The 22,615-nt window shown below is 42.8% G+C and overlaps 1 protein-coding gene across 1 annotated transcript in view; it reads left to right on the forward strand.

The window, feature by feature from the left end:
• MAN1C1 (mannosidase alpha class 1C member 1) overlaps positions 1–22,615 on the forward strand; it is a 125,633-nt gene that overhangs the window by 30,738 nt on the left and 72,280 nt on the right. The window contains 1 exon segment of the mRNA XM_033157799.1: positions 16,576–16,672. Coding sequence (XP_033013690.1) covers positions 16,576–16,672 — 97 coding nt within the window.

The following is a 22,615-nucleotide window of genomic DNA, read 5'->3' on the forward strand; positions in this document are numbered from 1 at the left end:
AACAAAAAGGTAAAAAGGGCAAATTTATTTGCTTTGTTCCTTGAATTGTGGTGTTCAGAAATATCCTACCCCGCTTTGCTTTGCAGGATTAGATAAAGGGGATTGGGGCAAACAAGGGCCCTCTTTTTCCTTCTGCAGCCCCAGGATATAAAAAATCTTCGGCCACTAATAGAATTGCATGTAAGATCTAATTAAGAGAGGTTAAGGGACACAAAATAGCATTTCCTCGCTGCCTGTTGCAGCCCCCACTCCACAGTTAGCCCCCTAGCCTTGTGCTGTTTCACCCTCCAAAGCCATTGCCACTCACTTGCATTCTGCTGCCTCATTAGAAAGCAATAACTTGCAAAGTCAACCAGTTCTGTTGTGATGTTTCCCAAATTAGGTACCTCTGGGATTATTGCTTAATATAGCCCCTGTTTTTAAGGCTTTAAAAAATATTTCACATGGCTCTGTACAGCTGGGTTACGCATTTAATTAGGAGTTAAGCTAAACTGTGTTTTGAAAGATTTTCTCTTCCTTTTCAGTTGGGGGGGGGGTTGGTGAGGCAGGGGGTCTCCAGGGCACTGTTCCTACTTGTGCTTTGGTTAGCATATCTGACCTTGGGTAACTCAGCTCTCTTGCTCACTAGTGTTTTCATCGTTTGCAAATTGGGAGTAAGAATTTGCATTTGTCACAATTGTTTTGAGGTTTAATCTAACAATAATTTTGAAATATATTGCACGCGGCTGGCTAAGTATGACTGGCCTGATCATCCCCTTTTTGATGAATGGCATTTTCCCTCTTCTCACTTGAAATAGGACATCACACTTGGAAATTATTATTGGAATGGATTTGAGCAGGCTGCCCTGAATTCCCCCCAAATGTATTTAGCACATTTTGTACATTGCCTAATATTTGCTTGAGCCTGATGAAAACCAGACCAAGGCTAACTGGGCATGGTATCATTTCTCCTCTAATGCCTTTTGTGCAGTTGGGCCTGAAAATTGATGTGGCAATTCAGCATCCTTGGGGAATATTGCAAAAAAGAAAAAAAAAGAGTAAGAGAAGTAAAGCAGCCTCTAATATTTGTCATTTTCATAGTATGAGAATTTCATGTCCACAGTGTACTTGCTCACGTAACCCATGTATCTGTGATTTTGTCCCTTTGTTGAACTTTCAGTGTCGGGAAACACCTCCTGGCACGCTGAGAAATGTCCTCTTTCCCCAGTGGAAGCTTTTTCAAGTAGAAGAGTGTCTCGGCTGATGAAACACTTTGGTATTGTTCACCCCAATGAGGCTATCAGCTGTGATAGCTGCCATCATGATTTGGATGGGAGGTTGGGGTTTGGGTTCTTCTCAAAGTCTCATTCTTGATCTTCAGTGATACTTTTCTCCAGATCCACAAGGTCTAGAAACTTGATTTGTACTCAAAAAAAGAAAAGAAGTCTAAAATGGAAAGAATAAAAGTAAAGACGTGTTTAGTCCATGAGCCAGGGAAGAGGCACATTGGCTTAATTCTTATTATTGTGCAATCTAAACTGGGTTGTGAACTAGCTGCAGTGATCCTCAGGCTTTGACGTTTTGCCTTCTCTATCTGAGTAGCAAGCAGTGGAAGTAATTTGTTCTTTCATCCAAAGATGACAAAAAGTACTTTGTGATCAAACTAGGATTTCAAGCCATAATTTGATCCTTTTTGATGGAAAAATATGGTTTACATAAAGAGCAAAGGAACGATATGAGCCCAAGGCTTACTAGGGGTAGTTCTTGTAACAACAAACCATGGTTTGGGCAAAGCCCAGACCTCTGCAGGTACCATTTCCAAAGTTAATTCACAGTTTCCACATGTCCAGGCGATTTGTTTCCTTCTGCCTCTTCTTCTAACAGCAGAATTAACATTACGGAAGCATGTCTTTTAAAAGGGAGGAATTCTGCACATGAATTCATAGAAACTGCAAAGGCATACGAGTCCTGGTGTCAGGTATCCCAGCAAACAAATGTGAAGTCAAAAAACACAAGGATTCCAAATTATTTTCAAATATTTATAAGGCTATCATTTGGAAGTAATCTGCTCTTTTGAAGCCAGACATACTGTTTCCACCACCCAGGATTGCATATGCAGCAGATTCTTGGCATTCCTATCTTGTAGCACCAGATTTTGGCACAAAGCGCTTCATGCTTGGAATCAAGCTTCCTAAGAAGGGCTTAAAATATTGGGATAGCGCCAACTCTAAATGAAATGAAACGTGTTCATCTTGAATTCTGCTTCAGTTTCCAGTTTGTGAAATGTGCCACCCGATCCCTTTCAGCCTGAGCAGATAGGTTTGGACAGATCCACAGCATACATTTAAAGCGATGCACATGACTGGGAACTCTAGTTTCCCCCTCACGTAGTTACAATTCCCAGCACCTTTACCAGCTTACAGTTCCCAGGATTCTTCGGGGAAGTCATGCATTGGACATCCATTGGATATGCTTTAAAGTTTAAACAGATCCTATGCTGATACCTCAAGCCTACCTAGGAAGATCCTGTAGAACTCTTGATGCTTGATGCTGAGGAGGCATTAGTATTCCTTTAACGGTGTTAACCTTTACTCCAGAGAGAGAAACATTTTAATACTTTAATAATCACATTTTGTTCCTGTGTGATTCAGTTTGCCTGAGAGGTTAAGTGCATTCATATTTTTTTTAAGTGCATTCAAAGAAATTTTATACTTCTTGCAAGCTTAAGTGTAATGGTCATTGGATTTGTCTTAAAGACCTTTGCTTTGCAGTGAAGTATGGCTGAGGGCTGCCCTTTGCCTCACCTTCTCATTGACCTTGCATTTGCATACACTAATGTTTCCAGTCAGGGGTAATGAGGTGATGTAAGGTATTAAGACAGAAGATAATGAATATAAGGTGATGGTCCAAGCAGATGATGTAATGCTGACTCTAACCCTGTATCGTCTGTAGCTGCAGTGCTCCAACTTACCACATCATTTATTCCTTCTTGAATGATTGGGATAAATGAGAATTTCTTGATGGGAAACTTCTGTCGAAGGCCTGCTAAGGTAGGCCAAAGAGAACATTAATAATTTTAATCCCCAAACAAGTGGCACATTCTCAATTTATCATGGATGTGCAGTTATCAAAGACCACCTTAGATTTGAAACACCAGCAGGCGTTAGAGCTTCCTCTCCCTTTCCTCTCCCTTCACCCCTGATACAGTTAAAATGAATGTTACCTCTTTTGAGTTGTTTAATTAAATAAATTAAATAACTTGTCTAAATTGCCTAGTTTCATAAAGCAAATTATATTATCTGCAGTTTCCTGTGGAATGACAAATGACCGCACATCTCCTTTTTAAAACTACAGTCTTTAGAACTACATTTGAAGAGTAAGGGGCTTCCCTGTTCCTATGCTTGCTGCTTATCTCTCAGCCATATTATTCTCACAACCTTTAAGGTGGCAACCTAGAAACTCTTTGAAGCATTGTGAAGTATCTGAAGAAGTGTGCATGCACACGAAAGCTCATACCAAGAACAAACTTAGTTGGTCTCTAAGGTGCTACTGGAAGGAATTTTTTAATTTTTATTTTGTGATGGATTAATTTGGAAACATCCTCTCTAGAGCCATTGTGTAGCATTGTAGTCATAGGCGCAATGCATCTTTTCTCTCCACAAAAAGATGAAAAACGATGTATGTGTGGGAGTTTCTTGCTTGCAGTTATGTAAGAGCTGTGTAAATGGCAACCAAATTGGAGAAGGGCCCATAGCTCAGTGGTAGAACATCTGCCTTGCAGGCAAAAGGTTCCCAAGTTCAGTCCAAGGCATCTGCTGGTAGGGCTGGGAGAGATCCTTGTCTATAAGTCTGGAGAGCTGCTACCAGTTAGAGTGCAACCACACTTCCTCTTGTCCTGCTGCTTTGCCCCACGGAAAACCATTCTTTGGCGCTCAGTTGGAGCAAACAGCAATTTGGGTTTCTTTCCGGATTGACGTTTGTTCCAATTTAGAGCTGAAGAGCATGTTTTTCCCTGGGGAAGGAGTGGGGCAAGTGGAAAACTGCTGGGACATGTGCTTTCTAGGCACAGGAAAAGGGACAAGTAAAAATGTGGGCATTCCCTACGTTTCAGCTGAGCCTACTATTATTACTTTCCTTGAAGATACCCTTATCTTATCTAAGACTACAATTCCTTTTTATCTTTACTTAATGAAAGAGGAAGCTCTGAACGTAGAGCCTTCGTGTTCAGAATCTGACTGTGCAATCAGATTGTTGCATGGCAATCAGGCTCTGGGAGGAAGATGTAAATTATCTTTGGAATTGTGCAAAACACTGGTGCAACTAAAAATTTCCTCTTGCATAGCTATTGCTTCTCTGTGGCTTTTATAAAGCTGTTCCCCACCCCCTCCCTTGCTAGTTTGAATAGCTGGCTATGTGGTGAAAACACAGTCAATTTTACCACAACTGTTTTTTTTTTCTCTTGGACTATCTCACCCCTCCCAGAGCTCATTGGAGGAATGTGCATATTCCTCCAGTACAAAAATTGGTGAATTACCGGTAACTGGAGTTTTCCTGGGGCTCCGATTCAAGCACTGTATGCAGGAATGTCTGTTGTCTGCTTAAATTCAGTGCAGGACATCTACAGTTTTGGGGGGCGGTTTGTTTTTGTTTTTGATCATGGTGGATCTTACCTGATTGATGCAATTTGGTCAAGCCTTTTCAGGTAGAATCCATTCAGAATAATGGTACATCCCCATGGGAATGGGACCATGCCACTTTACATTGGTGGGTGTTACTCGTTTAAATGCTTCCCATTAATTTGTTTTTTGTTTTAAATTACACCCAAAAGAACCAGTCACCTTGTATTTAGAAAATTATCACCTCGAGATTCGCTGTTAGCTGTGCTCTTAATTCTAACACTTGAATGCTTTCCTCACTGAAGGCTTACAACTGGAGACAGAGCTGACTTTTTTTTTTTACTCACTAGCCCTATTCATTTATTTATTAATAATTAGAAATTGTATTGGAAAAGGTAAACCCCCCACAATCTAGTTGTTTGAAGATTAGAATAATGTATTTGCTTTGTTGATAGCAACAGTATTTATAGTAAACAAAAAATGTCAGCATCTGTCTACTGTTTAGGAATAAATAAATAGCATAACTGTATTTATACTTCTGCACCAGCTTTGGTAGGCTTTCAAATCTCATTTCAGCACTACTTTTGATGTGTGTGTGTGTGTGTGTGTGTGTGTGTGTAAGTGGATGCCATTACTGTTCTATGATTTCATTCTCACAGGATCTGATGTCTGGAACAGAATTTGGGATGCTGACAAACCCTGCATTCATTGAAAACAAACAAATACCCTAGCAAGGTCTTAGTCCTCATTACTGAGAAGGACAGTTGTCACTCCAACCAGCCCCAGGCTGCTGTTCAGGTTACTTAGATAAGAGTGCACTGGCTGATTTTTTTCCTTTCCACTTTGGCAGCTGAATTGTTCTGTGTGCCTCAAATTATGTAATAGCTAAAGTGTTGTGCTAGGGCTGGGACACCAGGATTCAAATCCCCACTCGGCCATTATGCTCACTGGGTGGCCCTGGGCCAGCCTAACCTCACAGAGTTGTTAGAATGGCAAAATTATATCTCAAGGTTGAAAAAAGACTGACCTGAACAGTTGGAGGGAATGCAACTCTCAAAAAGTAAATTCCCATCTTCAGGTGGTAGAAAATAATATTCCTATGGTTTTAGGGTCCTACTCCTGGATTGCTTCATTTGGTGTATTCTACAATACACCCACAAAAGCAAAGGAAGAGAATAAAAATTCCAAAATGCACAGTTGAACCAGCAAAAAGTCACAGAGTAGCTTTCAAGTTCGCCTGCATTATGCAAAACACAGATCTCTCTTTAATATAATTGTGCAACAACCAGTTTTAGGTGCTTGGTTTTTAATTTTAAAAATACTTATATTAACATCATCCTAGCTATTTCCCATTTAATCCAGAAGAAAGGATTTCCAGCAAGTCTTAAAATATTGAATCATAGAATTGTAGAGTTGGAAGGGACCACAAGGGTCATCTAGTCCCCTTGCAATGCAAGAATCTTAACTAAAGCATCCGTGACAAAAGGCCGCCCAACCTCTGTTTAAAAACCTCCAGTGAAGGAGAGTCCACAACTTCCTGAAGGAGTCGGTTCCACTGTTGAACAGCTCTTACCATCAGAAAGCTCTTCCTAATGTTTAGTTGGAATCTCCCTTCTTGTAACTTGAAGCCATTGGTTTGAGTCCTACCCTCAGAAGCCAGAGAAAACAAGCTTGCTCTATCTTCCATATGAGCAGAATTGACTTGAGCAGAGTTCATTTTAATAGGATGCATTTGGCATCAAGACTTCCCAGGAACCCTGCCCTCCCGATTCCTGATAAATGGGAATTGACTACGATTATGCAGTGTGTAGGGAAGGCATTCTATGCCTGTTTGGACACTCTCTTCTTGTTCCACACTCTGTAAAGCTGAGACCTGACACTGGAAGCTGACTCGGTTTTCAACTCCAGCACCTTTTGGTAGAATCTAATCCCAGGAGTAATTTATACAAATTAGTGAAATATCTGCATTAAGGACTGTTAAGTAATGCAAAGGCTAGTAGCTGCCTGTTTGAGGTCCTATTAAATTTAAATCTCCTCTGTTTTCCCAGTGTTTTATTGTGAAGGGTTAGATGCTAATGTGACTGCTTGAAAACAGATAACTTAGCCAACGTGTGTCTAAATTGCTGGAGTTCCTGTTGGGATCTATTGGATTTACAGTAATCTTTAATTAGAAAAAGTGTAATTACTTTAGGATGGATTATCTATGTTGCTGTCCGTTTCGTAGTGTTGCCTAGTAACCTCTTTTGGTGTGTTGGGTCTGTTCCACCCGTTTCCGGCTTTTAAATTAGAGGGAGTAAAAGTCTGCAGTGGTTTAATGCCTGCCTGGCTGAGCAAAACCTTTTACTCAAATGTCACTTTTCTTTTTTCTTTTAATATAATGATCACAGGCAGCCTTGGAAATTGTGTCGCAAACCCAAAGAGTCTTCAAGGCTTGCATGCGTCCACCTGTACCATGGCCTGTCCATGAGACACCTCTCTGGACATGTTTTCTCCTGGGCTTCTTGGGGTCTCTAGTGAAGGGTAGATTCAGAGGAGGGCTCTAGAGTAGCAAGGACCAACCTCTGTGTTCTTGGGTGGGACTGCATTCTTCTTTTAAATGGCAGATCGTAATTATACAGAACAAGAGAGAAATATACCTCAACGATGCCAAAACTGAGAATGGTTTTATTGCAGAGTTGCCTGATGTGTTTTGACATGATTGCTTTTATCAAGGGCTTTTGCTGTGCAAGTTCTTTTGTAACAGGGGTTTCTTGGGTCACAGCTCTGCTATCCATGACACTTTCAGTGGCAATGTCAATGATAGATCCTTGGAGTCTTGTACATGCAAAGTGTGTGCTTTATTACCAAGCCATGGACTCTCCTCTGAAACAGTAGCTGCATTCAGTAAGAGCAATAAGAAGAGCCCAGATGGTTCAGGCCAATGGCCCACCTAGTCTAGTGCTCACAGAAGCGCATGGAAAGCACACATTCAGAACCTGAGCACAACAGCACTCTCCTGCCTTTTGATACCCGGCAACTTGTATTCAGAGGTGGGCTGCCTCCAACACTGTGCTGTGAGCTCGGGGCTGGGGTTGCAGTTGCTGTCAGATGATGAGGACACTCAACGGGGAGCAGAATGAGAAGGAGGCTAGGGAAGGGGAGGCAGTCCCACTGGCTCTTGTCCTGCCCCATCCTAGCAGTGAGGGACAGTGTTTACCAGCCAGGAGTTGGAGGATGAGCCCAGGGTCTGACCCCCACCCCATTGCCAATACGTTTGTCCTGCCTCCACAGTTGAGTATAGAGTCACACCCCATGGAGAAGTCTCAGGGCTTTATCCACACTTACTCCTTGTCCCACTTAAAAACTCTGTGTCCAAGCATTTTTTGTTTTGGTTTGTTTTGCCCTGGAACTTTCCCAGCGAAAACCTGCACTTTAGCGCTCAATCAGAGCAAACATCAATTTGGGTTTTCTTTGGATGGTTGTTTTCTATAACTGAGCTTTAAGGAGCAGGTTTTCACAGGGGGAATCCAAGGTAAAAAAGGGGGGCACGCAGACACTGAGCTTTAAGGCATGAACCATGCCTTGTAAAAGCAGAGGAAAGGTAAGTGTGAATAAGCCTTCATAGGGAGAAAGTGAGCCCACCACATCTCATCCTTAAAAAGCTGGCGGGAGGAGTTTGGCTGTTGATACATCTTTTCAGCTTGTCTCAGGGCCCCTGATGTTGCTCTCAAACTCTCTAGTTGGGTCTTGACCAATCTGTACCTGTAGCCTGATCTGTACCACTGCAAGCGTTGAATAAATATTTAAATCCACTTTATCCACATGCCACATAGAAGGGGAAAAGTTATATGTCAAGACCCAACCAGATGTTGATAATTTGCTGCATGTGTCCTGCTGCTGTGTGGAAGTTGAGCAGCTGCTTGGTGCTGTTGCTGCTGCCGCCTGTAGGAGGTATGCAGAGGAGAAGCAGAGTGAGCATACTTCTGTGCTTAGGTGAAAAGGACCCTCAAGTCATCAGAGGATGGATAAAAGTGATTTTTTCCCCCCCATTTTGGTTGTCCTTCTGAAAAAAATATACCGGTAGAGGAAAAGGCTATTGAGTTGGCATTGCTTTTTTTTTCATTTTCTTATTTACACAGCCTGGGTGTGTAAAGCCAGTTGAATAGAATGGTGTTTTCAAAAATACAATGCATCCTGAGATCTTACTGTGGAAGCAACTAAAATGCAGCAACCAAAAGTAGTACAGTCCAGAATAAGCTTTAGTCACTTTGATTTTGTGGTAAAGCTCACATTTTACCCCTGCTGATAGCTTAGGCTGTTGCAAATAAGTCTAACCGAAGGATTCCAGTGTTTAACTCCTCCATGTATCAGATTAGACCTATACAATATGCTTTTAGATGCATCTCCACAGTAAGCCGTTTCTTTGATAAAGAATTTAACGCCGACCCGGTTTCTTTATCGCATGCCCCAAGGGCCTCTCTTCTGTGCATTAGCGGCTTGCCTTCCTCACACCAGGAGCAGGGTAATTTAATTGCTTTGAATTCTGGTTAACTTTAAGCCATTTCAGTTGTCTCATCATAAGTAACCATGATTTCCCTCGAAAACAGTGGGAACGGCACAAAGCTCTTGCTTTGAAACATTAGGCTTTATAATTTTGGAGGAATGGGAATTGTAACTGATGCACTAGTCAAGTGATTTAAAATAGTACGTAACCTGTGAAGTTAAGTGCATTGTGGGAAATGAATAGTCTGCATGCAATGTCAAGGTTTCTTGCCTCCCATTTGGCCCTTTGTAGCATCCCAGGACCCACCTCCATGATGCCCCCCCAAAAAACCATCTGTTGCTAGGGCTATTCTACCTCCCTTGCCTCTTTCCTTGGAGCTGCCAGAAACCTGTTTGCTCTGCCTCTTCCTGGTCTTCCCCACCTCCCTTCTTGGACTGCAACTGAATGAGCCCCTTCTCTCCTTGCAGCTTATTCCTTTTTTTCTTTACTTTCTGGGACCCATCCTTCCCCCTTCCCTACCATATTTCCCCTGTGCTTCATTCCCAGTCCATTCTCTTGGATTGAGGAAGAGTAGGCAAGCAACTCCTGTCCCGAGGCAGCCACAAGATATCTGACTATTTCCAGGATTATTTGGGTGCATATATATCAGGCAGTATCTTTGCAACCACCATCTAGTTCCTGCTTACCCTTACTGGAAAAATAGTGAAAGGGATAGAGGGCTGTATTAACAGCAGCAGAAAGGGTGAGTATGTGGTATTTGGTTGCTTGGTGTTCATGGTCATGCCTCTTGGCCAAGCACTGAAGCTTATTCTTCCTTTGGACTGTATCCAGCAACTTGGATTCTAATCACTAGCTACCAAAGTAGAGTATGTTAAGATTTGATCAGGGGCCTTCTGAGTTGTGGTTTTTAAAAGAGCCATCCTCTTCCAGCCCCTAAGGCTCTGTAATAAATCAATGAAAACTGGGTTATCTGGAAGAGGCTGAATAATTTTTGCCACTAATAAACACTTGCAGTCAATATTCTTGTAGCAGGGACGAAGGGGGAGCACGGGACAAAGAAAGAAAAGAAAAGATGTTGAAATATGCAGACTGCACACAATCGTAAGAGTATAAGAAGTGTACATGTAATGGTTGTTGCTCACCAGAGAACACATTTGGCTCTCTGGTGTCACTAGGCAACATGCTGAAAGCAATCCATCCTCCCTGTGAATCTAAGCACAGAAAGGGAGAATAAGTGTAAGAGTTTCAAGCACTGTGGTCAGAGCATCCGACCAGTGAGTCGCTCTTCCCCTCTCCTCTTTTTATTTTATTTTATTTTATTTTATTTTATTTTATTTTAATGCTAAGCATTTTCATAACAACATGAGAAATTTGGCCTCATTTCCCATTTGGTTGGCAAAAGATCAAACATGAACAAAAACTGTTTTAGGTTGCTGGTCTGAAATATTGCTGCTGAGTACATTTTGGGTGAAACACACTGTTGCCTTACTGGGCACAACCACCCTTTTGATGGGTGGTTTTAATTTGTAGGAGGGCTTGCTTCTCATACAAGCAAACAATAATTGCCCTAAGATCTAGCCACTTAAAACTGTGATTCCAGTTCTTGGTTAACATTTACCACAGGTAAGGTCTCTCTGTGCTGGCCAAGTGCTTAACTGCACTCCAGGGAGGGGAGGAAGTATACTTAGCTGATTTGCTTCTCCAACCCGTTGGCAGCAAATGGGTGTTACAGCTGCAGAAGTTCACAGTATGCAAAATTGCAAAATGTCTGATTAACCTCATTTTCATGATCAAGTAGCTCTGTTGCACTGATTGTACTACTCTAAAGTAGTTATCCTCAGATATGAGGGACCCCGCCTTCTTCATTTTTGATGAATGGAACTGAAAACCACAAAACTCTGTATATTTACCTTTCTCATTGATTCCAGTCCTCCAGAATTTGGGATTTTTCAAGGGTTGGGGTCTGGTCTGCAGCAAAGGTAACTCCCTCCCCCACTGCTGTATGACTTGCCTGATGATGTTTCTTGTTTACATATAATAGGTGTGGTGTATAAATAAGCAAAATATGAAATAAAACCTGCCATCCAATCAAATACTTCCAGTTGATTGATCAGCTGGCTCAGTCTAATCAGTTGCCTGGACTAAATGTATGAATTTGCTACCTAAGTGTTAATACTGGCACCTTTTTAGCGGTTACTGAAGGAAGGTTGTGGTGTCGCTTCCGTTGAGTTAATTTACAATTTTAATAAATGAACACACTTTCTTTTTTCAGGTATAGAGGAATCTGGAATACACAGTAGTCCCTATGAGAGTAATACACAAGAAGCCAAATGGCCTAAAAACAACAAATGTGGTTAGTTTTGTGACAGACTCTGATTCAAAATATTTGTTTTTTATTAAAAGAACATAAGATTCAGAAGATTTCTTGGCACTATTTTCAACTGAATTTTGATAGCGTCTGTCACGCATGGTTCTTAGTGGTGGAAAAGAGGCCATATTAGTTTAACTGTATATCAGCCAGCTTTCAATAGGAACTGGAAGGAAAATGTGTTTCTTAGTAGAATTCAACATAGTACTATGTCATTGGTTCTGTTAGTGCAATGGAAAATTCTTCCCCAGTCCTCCTTTGCTCCCCCTAAATTTGCCTTAGGGTTCCCCACCACCCCCTGGAGCAAATTGGGGGGGCATGGGGGGAGAGGAGAGGGAGGGAAGTCCTGCTGTGCAAGTGGGAGTTTTTCTGCTTGTGCAGCTATTTAACTGTATAATGTGTTTGCCATTAATTGTGGTACAGCAGGTGGGGAAGACTGTGACTTTAATAATAATAATAATAATAATAATAATAATAATAATAATAAATGTTTATTTATATGCCACCCATCTGACTGGGTTATCCCAGCCACTCTGGGTGGCTTCCAACAAATTAAAACACAGTAAGACACCAAACATTAAAAACTTCTCTATGCAGGGATGCCTTCAGATGTCTTCTAAAAGTCAGATAGCAAGGCACTTTTCAGTGTGTGCTCTGCCATTAATTGAGGAGCAAATATTTAAAATTAAACCTTTGTCTGATCTCTCAGTTAATCCAGCCTTGAAAATAGCTTATTGCATTGAGGGGACCAGGCATAACTTTTGTAAAAATTCAGTTTCTGTTATTTTATTTGTTGTGTTCTTGTTAGCACATTTAGGCTGTGAGAGTTAATAAATTCTGAAAACTGATTCATCCCATGCTGAATCTCAAAAGCTGACTAGCTTTTTTCTTTCTTTTTTGATTCATCCAGAATTCCTTCCTTCTGGTGGTGGCATCTTAATATTATCAGCTTGCTCAGTGTGGGGTTTCTTTTCTCCTCCCCACTAAACCAATCACTATACGTAGTACCGTGTGTGTGTGTGTGTGTGTGTGTGTGTGTGTATGTGTATGTTTGGATGCCTGTGCTAATTAAAGTGAGTCCTGCCAGATGCTAGTAACACTGGGTTTTGGAAACTATACAGCTGGAGAGAGAAGCACAACCCACACACAAAAATTGAGAACTCTAGAAATCTTGGATGTGAGAAGTCTGGCTCCTCCTCAAACTGACCATGCCCTAGGAAACGTGCATAGGAAAACAGGAAGGATCCTTATCATTGAGTTCATTCACAAGGTTATGTAAAGAAGATGAATAGTCTCTTAATGCCATGTTAGGTAACGGGAGGCCCACAGGTCATGTTTTAAGTCCTGGCTCAATGGGTACCCAGCTGAAATTACAAGGCTGCTAAATTGGTTTGGGCTTAGACTGAAATGATACATTCGTTGCAAAAATAGTTGTGAACCCAGCCACCCACCCTGGTTCTCACCCAGGGCACAAACAAATTCACGGGTCACCCCAAAGTCTCTCACAAGAAAGAAGATTCTCTAGTCTCCTGCTCTAGGGTTTATGAGCAGGCACCAAGGTCTGATAGAGCTTTCCTAGGCTGAATGAGTTTCACTATGTTGTCTGAGCATCAAGCAAACTTGCTTGACAGGTGCTTGTTACACCAGGGTTAGCTAATCATTGGTCCTTCAGGTGTTTTTATGGATGGCTTTAAAAGAGGATTAGACAAACTCATGGAGGATAAGGCTGTCAGGAGGGTGGCTGGGTTCTGCCTCCACTGCTGCAGTATGCCTCTGAATACTAGTTGCAAAAAATCACAAGTAGCAAGAGTGCTGTTGTGTTGAGGTCCTTCTTGAGAGCTTCCCACAGGAGGCATCTGGTTGGCCACTGTGAGAATGTGGTGTTGGACTAGATGAGCCACTGGCCAGATGCAGCAGCATTTTCTTACATTTGTATGAGAAGGGCATTCAAACATTCTTGCAGATGCATAGAACCCCGAACATGCTGTAGTGAATTTTTGATGACAACTATGCCAAAAATGGAATTTTTAATTGGGCTAGTGAATGCATTTTTTAATTGCACCCCTGGCTGCAGACTAAGCTTGCTTGAGGATTGTGACCTTAGAAAGCTCTGAGAAATAGGTAGCCTTGGATTGCATTTTTCAAAAGCAAGAGGCCTTGTTTAGGGAAAAGCCTGGCAACTTACCAGTTCTAGTCTCTTAAGGGTAGATATTTGTCATTTTCACTTCCCTTGCCAGCTGGAGTCAAGCGTGCGAAGGGAAAGCAAAAAAGTTATGTTTGTACATACGTGTCAATGACCCCATGCCTCAGAGTCTTTCCCGGAAGGCCAGTTTGATGATTTCTTGGAAGTCTTTCCCAAACCATGCTCTTTGGAGTTGGAGAATTGCTTTTGCCATAAGGAATCTTTTAGGAAGGCATGACAATGACAGCTTTTTCTGAGATGTGGAAAGATATATATATATATATATATATATATATATATATATATATATATATATATATATATATATATATATATATAATTTCTACACTCCACTCCTCTTTAGCAGCTCCTCCTGGCTTCTGTGAAAGGCTTCCTGTGGTCTCCCAGCTAAGCTTAGATCAGATCCACATAACATATAAGCAAGAGACAAAAACAATAGTTTTTTAAGAAAGGGACTTTGAGTGAAGTTTTGCTTCACAGCACCCTTTTGTCTCCTAGTTATGCAGGGTTTTGAAACAACCCAAAATCTTATTCAACAGAAGAGAAATTAGGTTGAGTGGTCATAGCTTGGGCAGCCATCGTTCTTCCAAACCATCTTCCACTCCAACAATCTGTTGTCGTCTGTAACCATCTGTTGGAGAAGGGCCGTAGCTCAATGGAAGAGCACCTACTTTGCAAGCAGAAGGTCCCAGGTTTGATCCCTGGCATCTCCTGGTAGGGCTGGGAGACACCCTTGTCTGCGTTGCATAGCCAGCCTCATATAAACAACATGCTTAAGTCTAATTAATACATTAAGGGGTTAATACCATAGAGTAAGCTGTCCTACCAGGCTTACTTATGTCCACTCCCCCTCACCTTGGGAAGAAATGGGTAACGAAACATTTGTTCTTAGCCTATCTGAGAAGCTCAAAAAGCTTGAGCTGGTTGCTCTAGCTCAGACCACATGGCTCTCCCAAGCCACTCTTTGAGTTCCTATAGGTAAAGGTAAAGGGACCCCTGAACGTTAAGTCCAGTCGCGGACGACCCTCATCTCGCTTTACTGGCTGAGGGAGCCTGCTTTTGGTCCGCAGACAGCTTCCAGATCATGTGGCTAGCATAACTAGCTGCTTCTGGCGAACCAGAGCAGCGCACGGAAACACCGCATACCTTCCCACCGGAGTGGTACCTATTTATCTACTTGCACTTTGATGTGCTTTCAAACTGCTAGGTGGGCAGGAGCTGGGACCGAGCAATGGGAGCTCACCCTGTCACGGGGATTCGAACCGCCGACCTTCTGATCAGCAAGCCCTAGGCTCTGTGGTTTAACCCACAGCACCACCCGCATCCCTATACTGTACCAATAATTTAGGATCTTTCACCACTTTGTAACTAAGTCAAGTTTTACTGCTTGTGCAACTTTCTGAAGCGTGTGAATCTGACCTTTGGAGAGTTTGTAAGTAAACCAATTTTAACAACGTATGTGTGATCTTTTTCTGGGCCAGAGCAAGTGGAAAACTTTGGAAGGAACTTGGAGGGCATATTTTAAAGTTCTAACAGCCTATATTTCTACTTCACTTTGCTGCATATTTTGTGATTTTAAATCAGTGCTGACACTTTGTCAACAAAAAGCACTTGCCCCAAACCTGGATCTTGGCAACAAGCGAATTCTCCTTTCTATACATATATTTTGAACCAACAGTCTGAACCCCTGAAGAGCTGCTACCAGTCAGTGTAGTTAATAACTGAGTTAGGTAGACACAAGGGTCTGAATTGGTGTAAGGCAGCTTTTTATATTTCTAATCTCCAGCCACAGCTTCAGAACATGCTATAACCAATGCTCCCACATATTTCGTGGCCCCAGATTTACCTCCAGAATGATGACATTGCAAACTAACACATGTTTGAGCTGTGCCTCACTCTGTGTATCACCCAGTTCATTTTGTTTGTTTGTTTGTTTGTTTGTTTGTTTGTTTGTTTGTTTGTTTATGGACTTGTAGATTTGGAAAAACTTCTGTGCATCTGGCACATTTCCCTCAGGGTTGGGCATAAGGCGAAATCAGTCAATATAGCAAAGTTTGACTACAGTGTCTCACTTTGAGAAATTATCCCTTTAGCCTTTTCTCAGAACAAGGCAAGGACGGTGTAGAAAGGGAAGCAGAGAGTTAGCATAGCCATTACTAATCAACTGGCAAAATTATAAAAATTAATGCGTGAGAGGAGAAGGGGTAGTGGAGGCAGCAAGTGACACAGAAGAGGTGGGTGGCAGAGGCGGCAGCAACTCAGGTGGCAAAGTCTCTTGTGCCAGCCCAGCCTTCTGGACGTGTTCATTTTAAAATTTATCAGCAAGGCCTAGAACTGTGTCTCATGTCAGCACTATTTGCCCTAGTTCCTCAGCCTTCATGTCCTGCTTATAAGATTTCCAGAGGCATCTGGTTGGCCACTGTGGGAGATATGATTCTTGATAAGATGCAGCTTTGATCCAGTTCAGCAGGGCTTTCCTTAGGCTATGCCTCAACCTTGTACAAATGTGATTAGGGATGCCAGAGAAATCCTCTGGTCAGGAACAGAAATCAGTCAAGTGAATAGGATTCATTCAGAGTGTTGTTTGCAGTTTTAAAAACTATATGCAATTAATGATATTTTTTATTTAAAAAGATGATTCCGTAACTTTGAAATTAATGTTATGCAAATTACATTAAATACTGGACAGTGAGATGTATAACATAGTATGTGGCAGAAACCGAACTGCAGCTGAATGGAAATGGCACTGATTAGGACAAGTATAGATTAGAACAGAAATTCCTGCCCTCTTACATCAATACCAGTCACCTTGCCTTTTCTGTCTGCCTTCTAATCTGTCTTTCAGTGTGGCGATTCATAAGGGCTATGGATGCTGCAGTCTAATATCCAGATAACCATTAGATGTCTTTCTCTCTTTTTCTTGCAGATGATGAAGTTTGCTTGGGACAACTACAAGCAATATGCAATGGGGAAAAATGAACTGAGACCTCTCACTAAGAATGGGCACATCGGGAACATGTTTGGTGAGCTGAACAATTTGCTGGAACAGTTTCAACTGTTAAATGTTTAGGAAAGAGAAAATTAGATTAGAGGTAGACATACATACATTAAGGACTGACTAAGCCCACGGTGGAGCCACACTTTCCCCTTGTAGGACAGATGTACACATTTTGAAACTGAATCAAGGCTGGGAGCAACAGTTCTTTCTGTTTCCAGCAGAATGTGGGCTGTGTAAAATACTGATTATCTGGCCCATACAACAGCCATGAAACTTCTCCCAGACAACTGGGGAGAGAAGGTTTTAAGAATCCTAAGGAATTTGGGAAGGGTGGAGGGACATAAATTTGTGCTGAAGGCTGAACAGGTATATATGTCTGAAGAGGAAGAAAAGTAGAGAGAGATTGGAAGGGGGAGGGAACAGACCAAGTTCCTGAAAGGAGATGTGCCTTAGGGCCTTACATGCTAGTATCATAGGATTTTTTTACAGTTGCAAAAGGTAGGTATGTAAAAGCAGTTGAAATTAGTTCTGTTCTGAAAACGCTCACATGAAACCATTCCTCTGAAGTAAGAATTGACTGACCAGGTTTCCCCCTGTAAAATCACTCTTTTAGATGCAGTCCAGAGTTATGACCAAGTTAACTGCCCTTTTTACATAGTGGAATGAAGATTACACAATGTGCAGTGATTGCAAAATGGTCATTTAATGATTTCGCCACCCAGCCAGATCCCTACTGAGCCAAGCAATGGGGAGAATACTTTACAGTCAAGATCATGGGCCCTGGTTGAGCTGAAAGCCCCTCTGGATTTCCTTCTGAGGGTGGAGAACAAGCAGCAGAACATTAGGACAAAAACTGTACAGGTTTTTAATCATTCGGCTGATTCGAAAGGAGAATGGCCCTGCTTGGTCCAGGTGCACCAAGGAGCTCTCTGATGCTCCAGGACCAAGCAGGATTGCTCTCCCTTCACATCAGCCAATAAGAGGCAGCAATTCTGCTTAGCACTGGGGCTGGGTGTGCCAGAGAGCTCTTTCATGCACCTGAACCCAGTACTAAGAAGCCTTGATTCTTCTATCCCTGTCAACTGGCAGAGAGGGGAGAATTAAATACCTTTCTCGAACAACATCAGCAAACTGCAGCCATCAGTGGTAGGGAGGGGAGAAACAATGACCTATGCTTGGAACATGGGGCCAACAACATCCCAAGGAGGAACCCCACATAAAGCACTTTGACTGATGGGCAAGACAAGCCACCTGTCAACTTTGGCCTGTAAAGCTGATCCTGATAAGGATTTGCTCTGTGGAACCGGAAAGGTTGCCCCTGTCCTGTCTTGGGCCCTGCTCCCAAGCTTCTGTGAAGGAGAGGTGGAGGTTCTGTGGCTTTACTCTCAATCTGGATCTGTAGCTCTCTGAACGGGCCAAGCATTTCCTCTCACGTCAGTTCTATTCAGAGGAAGCCTCTCATGAAATATTGAAAACATGAATCAATATTAAAGACTTTACTTTGTGTGCTTACTGGTTTGTATAATTTTCTCTTTAGCCGATTATAGTGTTTTGGGTAACTCAAATCCTTATGCTGCTTAGGCAGCTGGTGTTCTCTTTGTCAGTCTCTTTCTCTTCTCTTTCCTTCTCCCCTTGTGCTTTTCTGCAGCTAAGCAGCCTCCTTTGTCACTCAGCTCCCCAATGCCATCACCTTTTGATTTGACAAATTGATTTTTTTTTAAATGTTAATTTCTATACAGTATAATAATCTCTAGCCAGCTCTACGTAAAGCTGTGAAAGCATTATAGCTGTTCTGATTTGAACAAAATTGTTGAGGCACAGTGTAGGTTGACATTTGCTGCATTTGCTTGGACTGCTTTAGCATGGAGGACCCTTGAGGCTGCCAGGAGGGTTGTTAGGTGTTGTGACGGCCACCATCTGTAACCTGGATTTCAGCCCATCAGGTCTGGGCACTCTTGGCATTTAGTCTCTCTCATTCCTCTTCCATCACTTGTGTAAAGGATTAGATAAGGACATCTGGCTGTTCCCTTTCCACCATCACCACTATCACATAGACCTATCCTGGCTCCTATTTGAGGGCACAGTACTTGGACTCTCTGATCGATGGTTGCCAAAGGCTTTAATCCAGAATTCACTGCATGACCAAAACATAGATGCAAGCCAGCTGTTATATCTGAGCATTACGTTGCAGTACATGGCGAAGCATAAGCTAAGACATTCCAACACTTGACGCATATCCTGAGCTCTCCTTCTGAAAAGCAGAGTGGGCATAGTCATTTGCACAGTTGGTGATCCAAGCTTTGGGACTGAGAAAGCAAAAAGGCACTCCTGTGAGTGCGCTAGGTCAGCCACATCCTTGGAGACAGAGGCAGAGTTGGAGTGGTCAGCTCACTGTCTGATCTAGCCTCAAGTGCCTTCCTGGGGACAGGAAGCGCTTTGATGATGGGAGGCAGCGGCAGAGTTGCATCAGGTGGCTTCTCTGCTGACCAGGACTTGAGGCAAGACTTTTCTTTGACAACCCACATGTCTCCTCCTCAACATCTAGAGCAGTGCCTCCTGAACTGCTGGGCCCTCCCCCAGGATCCAGTGCTACAGCCACTTCCCATTCCTCCCCCTCATTACTCCAGCCCTACTGGTACATCTCCTCAAGGCTCATGTCAAGACTGGCCCTTTTACAGCTTCATGCAAATGGGAGTTTTGCACTGGAGCAGCTATATACAATGCACTCGATATTTCTCTTTATTGACCCACCTGCTCAAGGCTGCCTCTGGGAGAAGAAGCGGAACGAACCTCTGCCCTCCCACCACTCTGCTTCTAAAAATGGCTTAGTTGCCTCTGGACTTTTGCTGAAGTCACTGCAGAATCTAAAGCCTTGGTTTCTGCTCCTATGTTACTCTTCATGTGGAATTGGTTATTTCAGCTGGGAGGCTCCTGTTAATAATCCTGTTCTTTTAACTGTGGGTTCTTCCCTGTTGCCAGAGTTTGTGAGTTAATGGACGAATAATTAAATTTGCATCCTTTCAAAGGATCCGAGGGCAGCAAACAGACAATCTGAAAAGCGTCTAAAAGCAATTCAGATAGTGCCCAGACTGGGAAAGAACTCTACATGAAATGCTTGTCGAAAGAGGAAGGTCTTTTGTAGGCACTGAAAAAGATAAGAGAGGAAGTACCTGTCTAATATTTAGCTTGGAAGGGGATTCCAAGAAGTAGTTGCCATCACACTAAAGGCCAAATTCCAATTATTGCATGGAATGGATCTCCCAATAAAATGCATAGCTGTCAACCCTCCCTGCTGTTCCCCACTACTATATACATAGCTGTCAACCCTCCCTGCTGTTTCCCAATGCTATAATAAGGGAATTTCCCGCAAAAAAGGGAAAGGTTGACAGCTATGAAAAATGGTGTTTGCAGGAAGCCCTCAGCTGCAGATTGCAGCGATCAGTTGGGTGTATAAGGGGTGAGATAGCCCCACCCCAGTGGCTTCCATCATGCAGCTTGGGAGCACTGTGGCAGGGGCAGCCCCTTCCTTCCCCCTGGGGTGCTGCACTTGTACACAACACAGTTGCATACTTAGGAAACCACCATCTGGAAGTGCTCCATGATTGAGTCCAGCTTTCTTTATCTGTGCTCCTTGCCTTTCTGCATCTTGCAACTATTTTCCAATCTGCTAAGCTTTACCAAAACTCCTAAAGGAACATGACACCAAAAAGGGAACAAGAGTCGGAGAATATTTTAATGTGTTTATCATGCTCAAGCTATTGGTGCTACTTAGGAGATGCTTGTACTGCATTTATGAGAGCTCCTGAGAAAATGTCCTGGAGCAGAAGGGCTTGTGCTAGTTAGTGCTCTTCTCATCCTCCACTCCCCATAGAGCAAAGTCAGCGGATCCCCTTGCCGAGTAACTTTACTCCCAACAACACTAAATGCATTTAAGAACTCAGGAGATTCTGCTCCCCAATCTCCCCTTTGATACAAAGGCTTAAAATTTTTGAGTCACAGATGGGAAGCGTAGGCAGCCCCGGTACTTTCCTTCCTGGAGGTGTCAAAATTGAGCAAAAGCCTAATTTGCAGCTGCTTCTGTGTGGGAGGGAGGATACCACACCAAGGCTATTTTCAACTGTGTTTGTGCGACTGCGAAATCTTCAAGTTCCTTAAGGGTGTAACATGTGCTTTTCAGTTGTGCATAGGATGCTCACTTACGGCAAAACTTTCCTTATTCAGCATTGGCCAGATTGTGAACTTGAGGAGCGACTAGGGGGTGAATGAGCAGCCCCTCCCTCAAACATATCTCCACACTGCCAGTGATACTGAAGAATGGTTGAATCTGGACATGCCTGCTCTAGGAGGGAACTGTAGACACCCAATAACTGATTGTTGGAAGATTTAGAACAGATAAAATAAAGTACTTCTTCACAAAGCATATCGTCAAACTATGGAACTTCCCCCCTCCAGGAGGCAGCGATGGCCACTGATTTGGATGGCTTTAAAAGCGGAATAGACAGTTCATGGATGAGAGGGTTATTAATGGCTACTACCCATGATGGCTATGCCCTACCTCCATAGTTAGAGGCAGCTTCCAAATACTTCCGAATACCAGTTGCTGGAAACCACAGGAGGGGAGAGTGCTCTTGTGCTTATGTTCATAAGCTTGCTGGTTTCCCACGGGCATCTGGTTGGCCATTGTGAGAACAGGATGCTGGACTAGATGAGCCATCAACCTGATCCAGCAGGCTATTCTTTTGTTCTTAGAGTTGACAGTCAGATCACACACACACAAAAACTCTTGAAAGCAGTAGAGCACATGATTCTGCATGCAGACGGTCCCAGGTTCAATCCCCAGTGTCTCAACACAGAGCTGGGAAAAGGCATCTTGTCTGAAACATTGGAGAGCTGCTGCCAATCACAGTAGGCAATACTCAGCCAGATGGACCGATAGCCTGATTTTGCTGTAAGGTAGCTTCCTATGTACCTATGAGCATGATGTTGTTTGTTGGACCTAGCCATCTACAGAACTGTAGCTTGGCTCTGAAGCCTGAGCGACAAGGGGAGCTCTTCTACTTTTTTTTTTTTTTTACTATCGGCCTCTCATTGCCCCAACCCTTGCTTCATTCTGAGTCGGCAGGTGGTGGTGTGAATCAGGTTGGGTTAGGTTGAAGGTGCAGTTGCCTAGAACTCACCCAGACAGCCTCTCTCTCTCATCTGCATACCTTTGCACTCTTCCTTACCAGTCCTCATTGTACCATTTTAACACAACCCCTTGCCAAGGTAAGCCCAGCTTAATGCCTGTTCACTGCCCCCCTCCTTTCTTTCATCCTGCTGCTGGTTCTGCAGTAACCTGTGCAAATTAACATTGGAAAGTGCACCGTGATCCTTTTTTCCTTCAAAGGTGCTAGAGAGAAGCACATTTATTATCTGGCTAGGCATTTCAAGCGCACCTGTCACCACAATGACTGCCATTATACAACAGACTTATTATTCTGCCTGCTCCCTGTGTCTGTCATATCTACTTATTATTCTGACAAAACGTTTTAAATCCCTTTAGCCTGGCAGCATTTTATATAGTTATGGGGAAAGGAGCTGAATTCTGTTCTAAGGGTGCATCAACAAAATTTATCAGTTAAGGTCTGATATGTCACAATCTGAACTCCAGTGCTGTTTTTAGATGCTAGAGATTTTCCCCTTCTTTCTCCCCTCCTCGTCCTGGTATTACTTTGTGTGCACCATGTTGGTAGCTGAAAGGATCCATCTTGTGACTTGTTTCCCTGTCTTGAATTCAGTTGGTAAATAAAAACAGATTCTCATAACAGTGTTAGGCCCAGGGCACAGTTTTTGTTCTGTACCTTTGTGTTGCTGATTACTAATCAATTTGCTTATATGTCTCCTTTCCCCGGAATTGTGCCCAAGGCAGCTCAGAACAAATCAAAACAGAGCAATAAAAAATTTGGTAATAAAGGCAAGAATACACAGC

Source organism: Lacerta agilis, chromosome 8 (genome assembly GCF_009819535.1).
Source record: "Lacerta agilis isolate rLacAgi1 chromosome 8, rLacAgi1.pri, whole genome shotgun sequence".
Lineage (NCBI taxonomy): Eukaryota > Metazoa > Chordata > Lepidosauria > Squamata > Lacertidae > Lacerta > Lacerta agilis.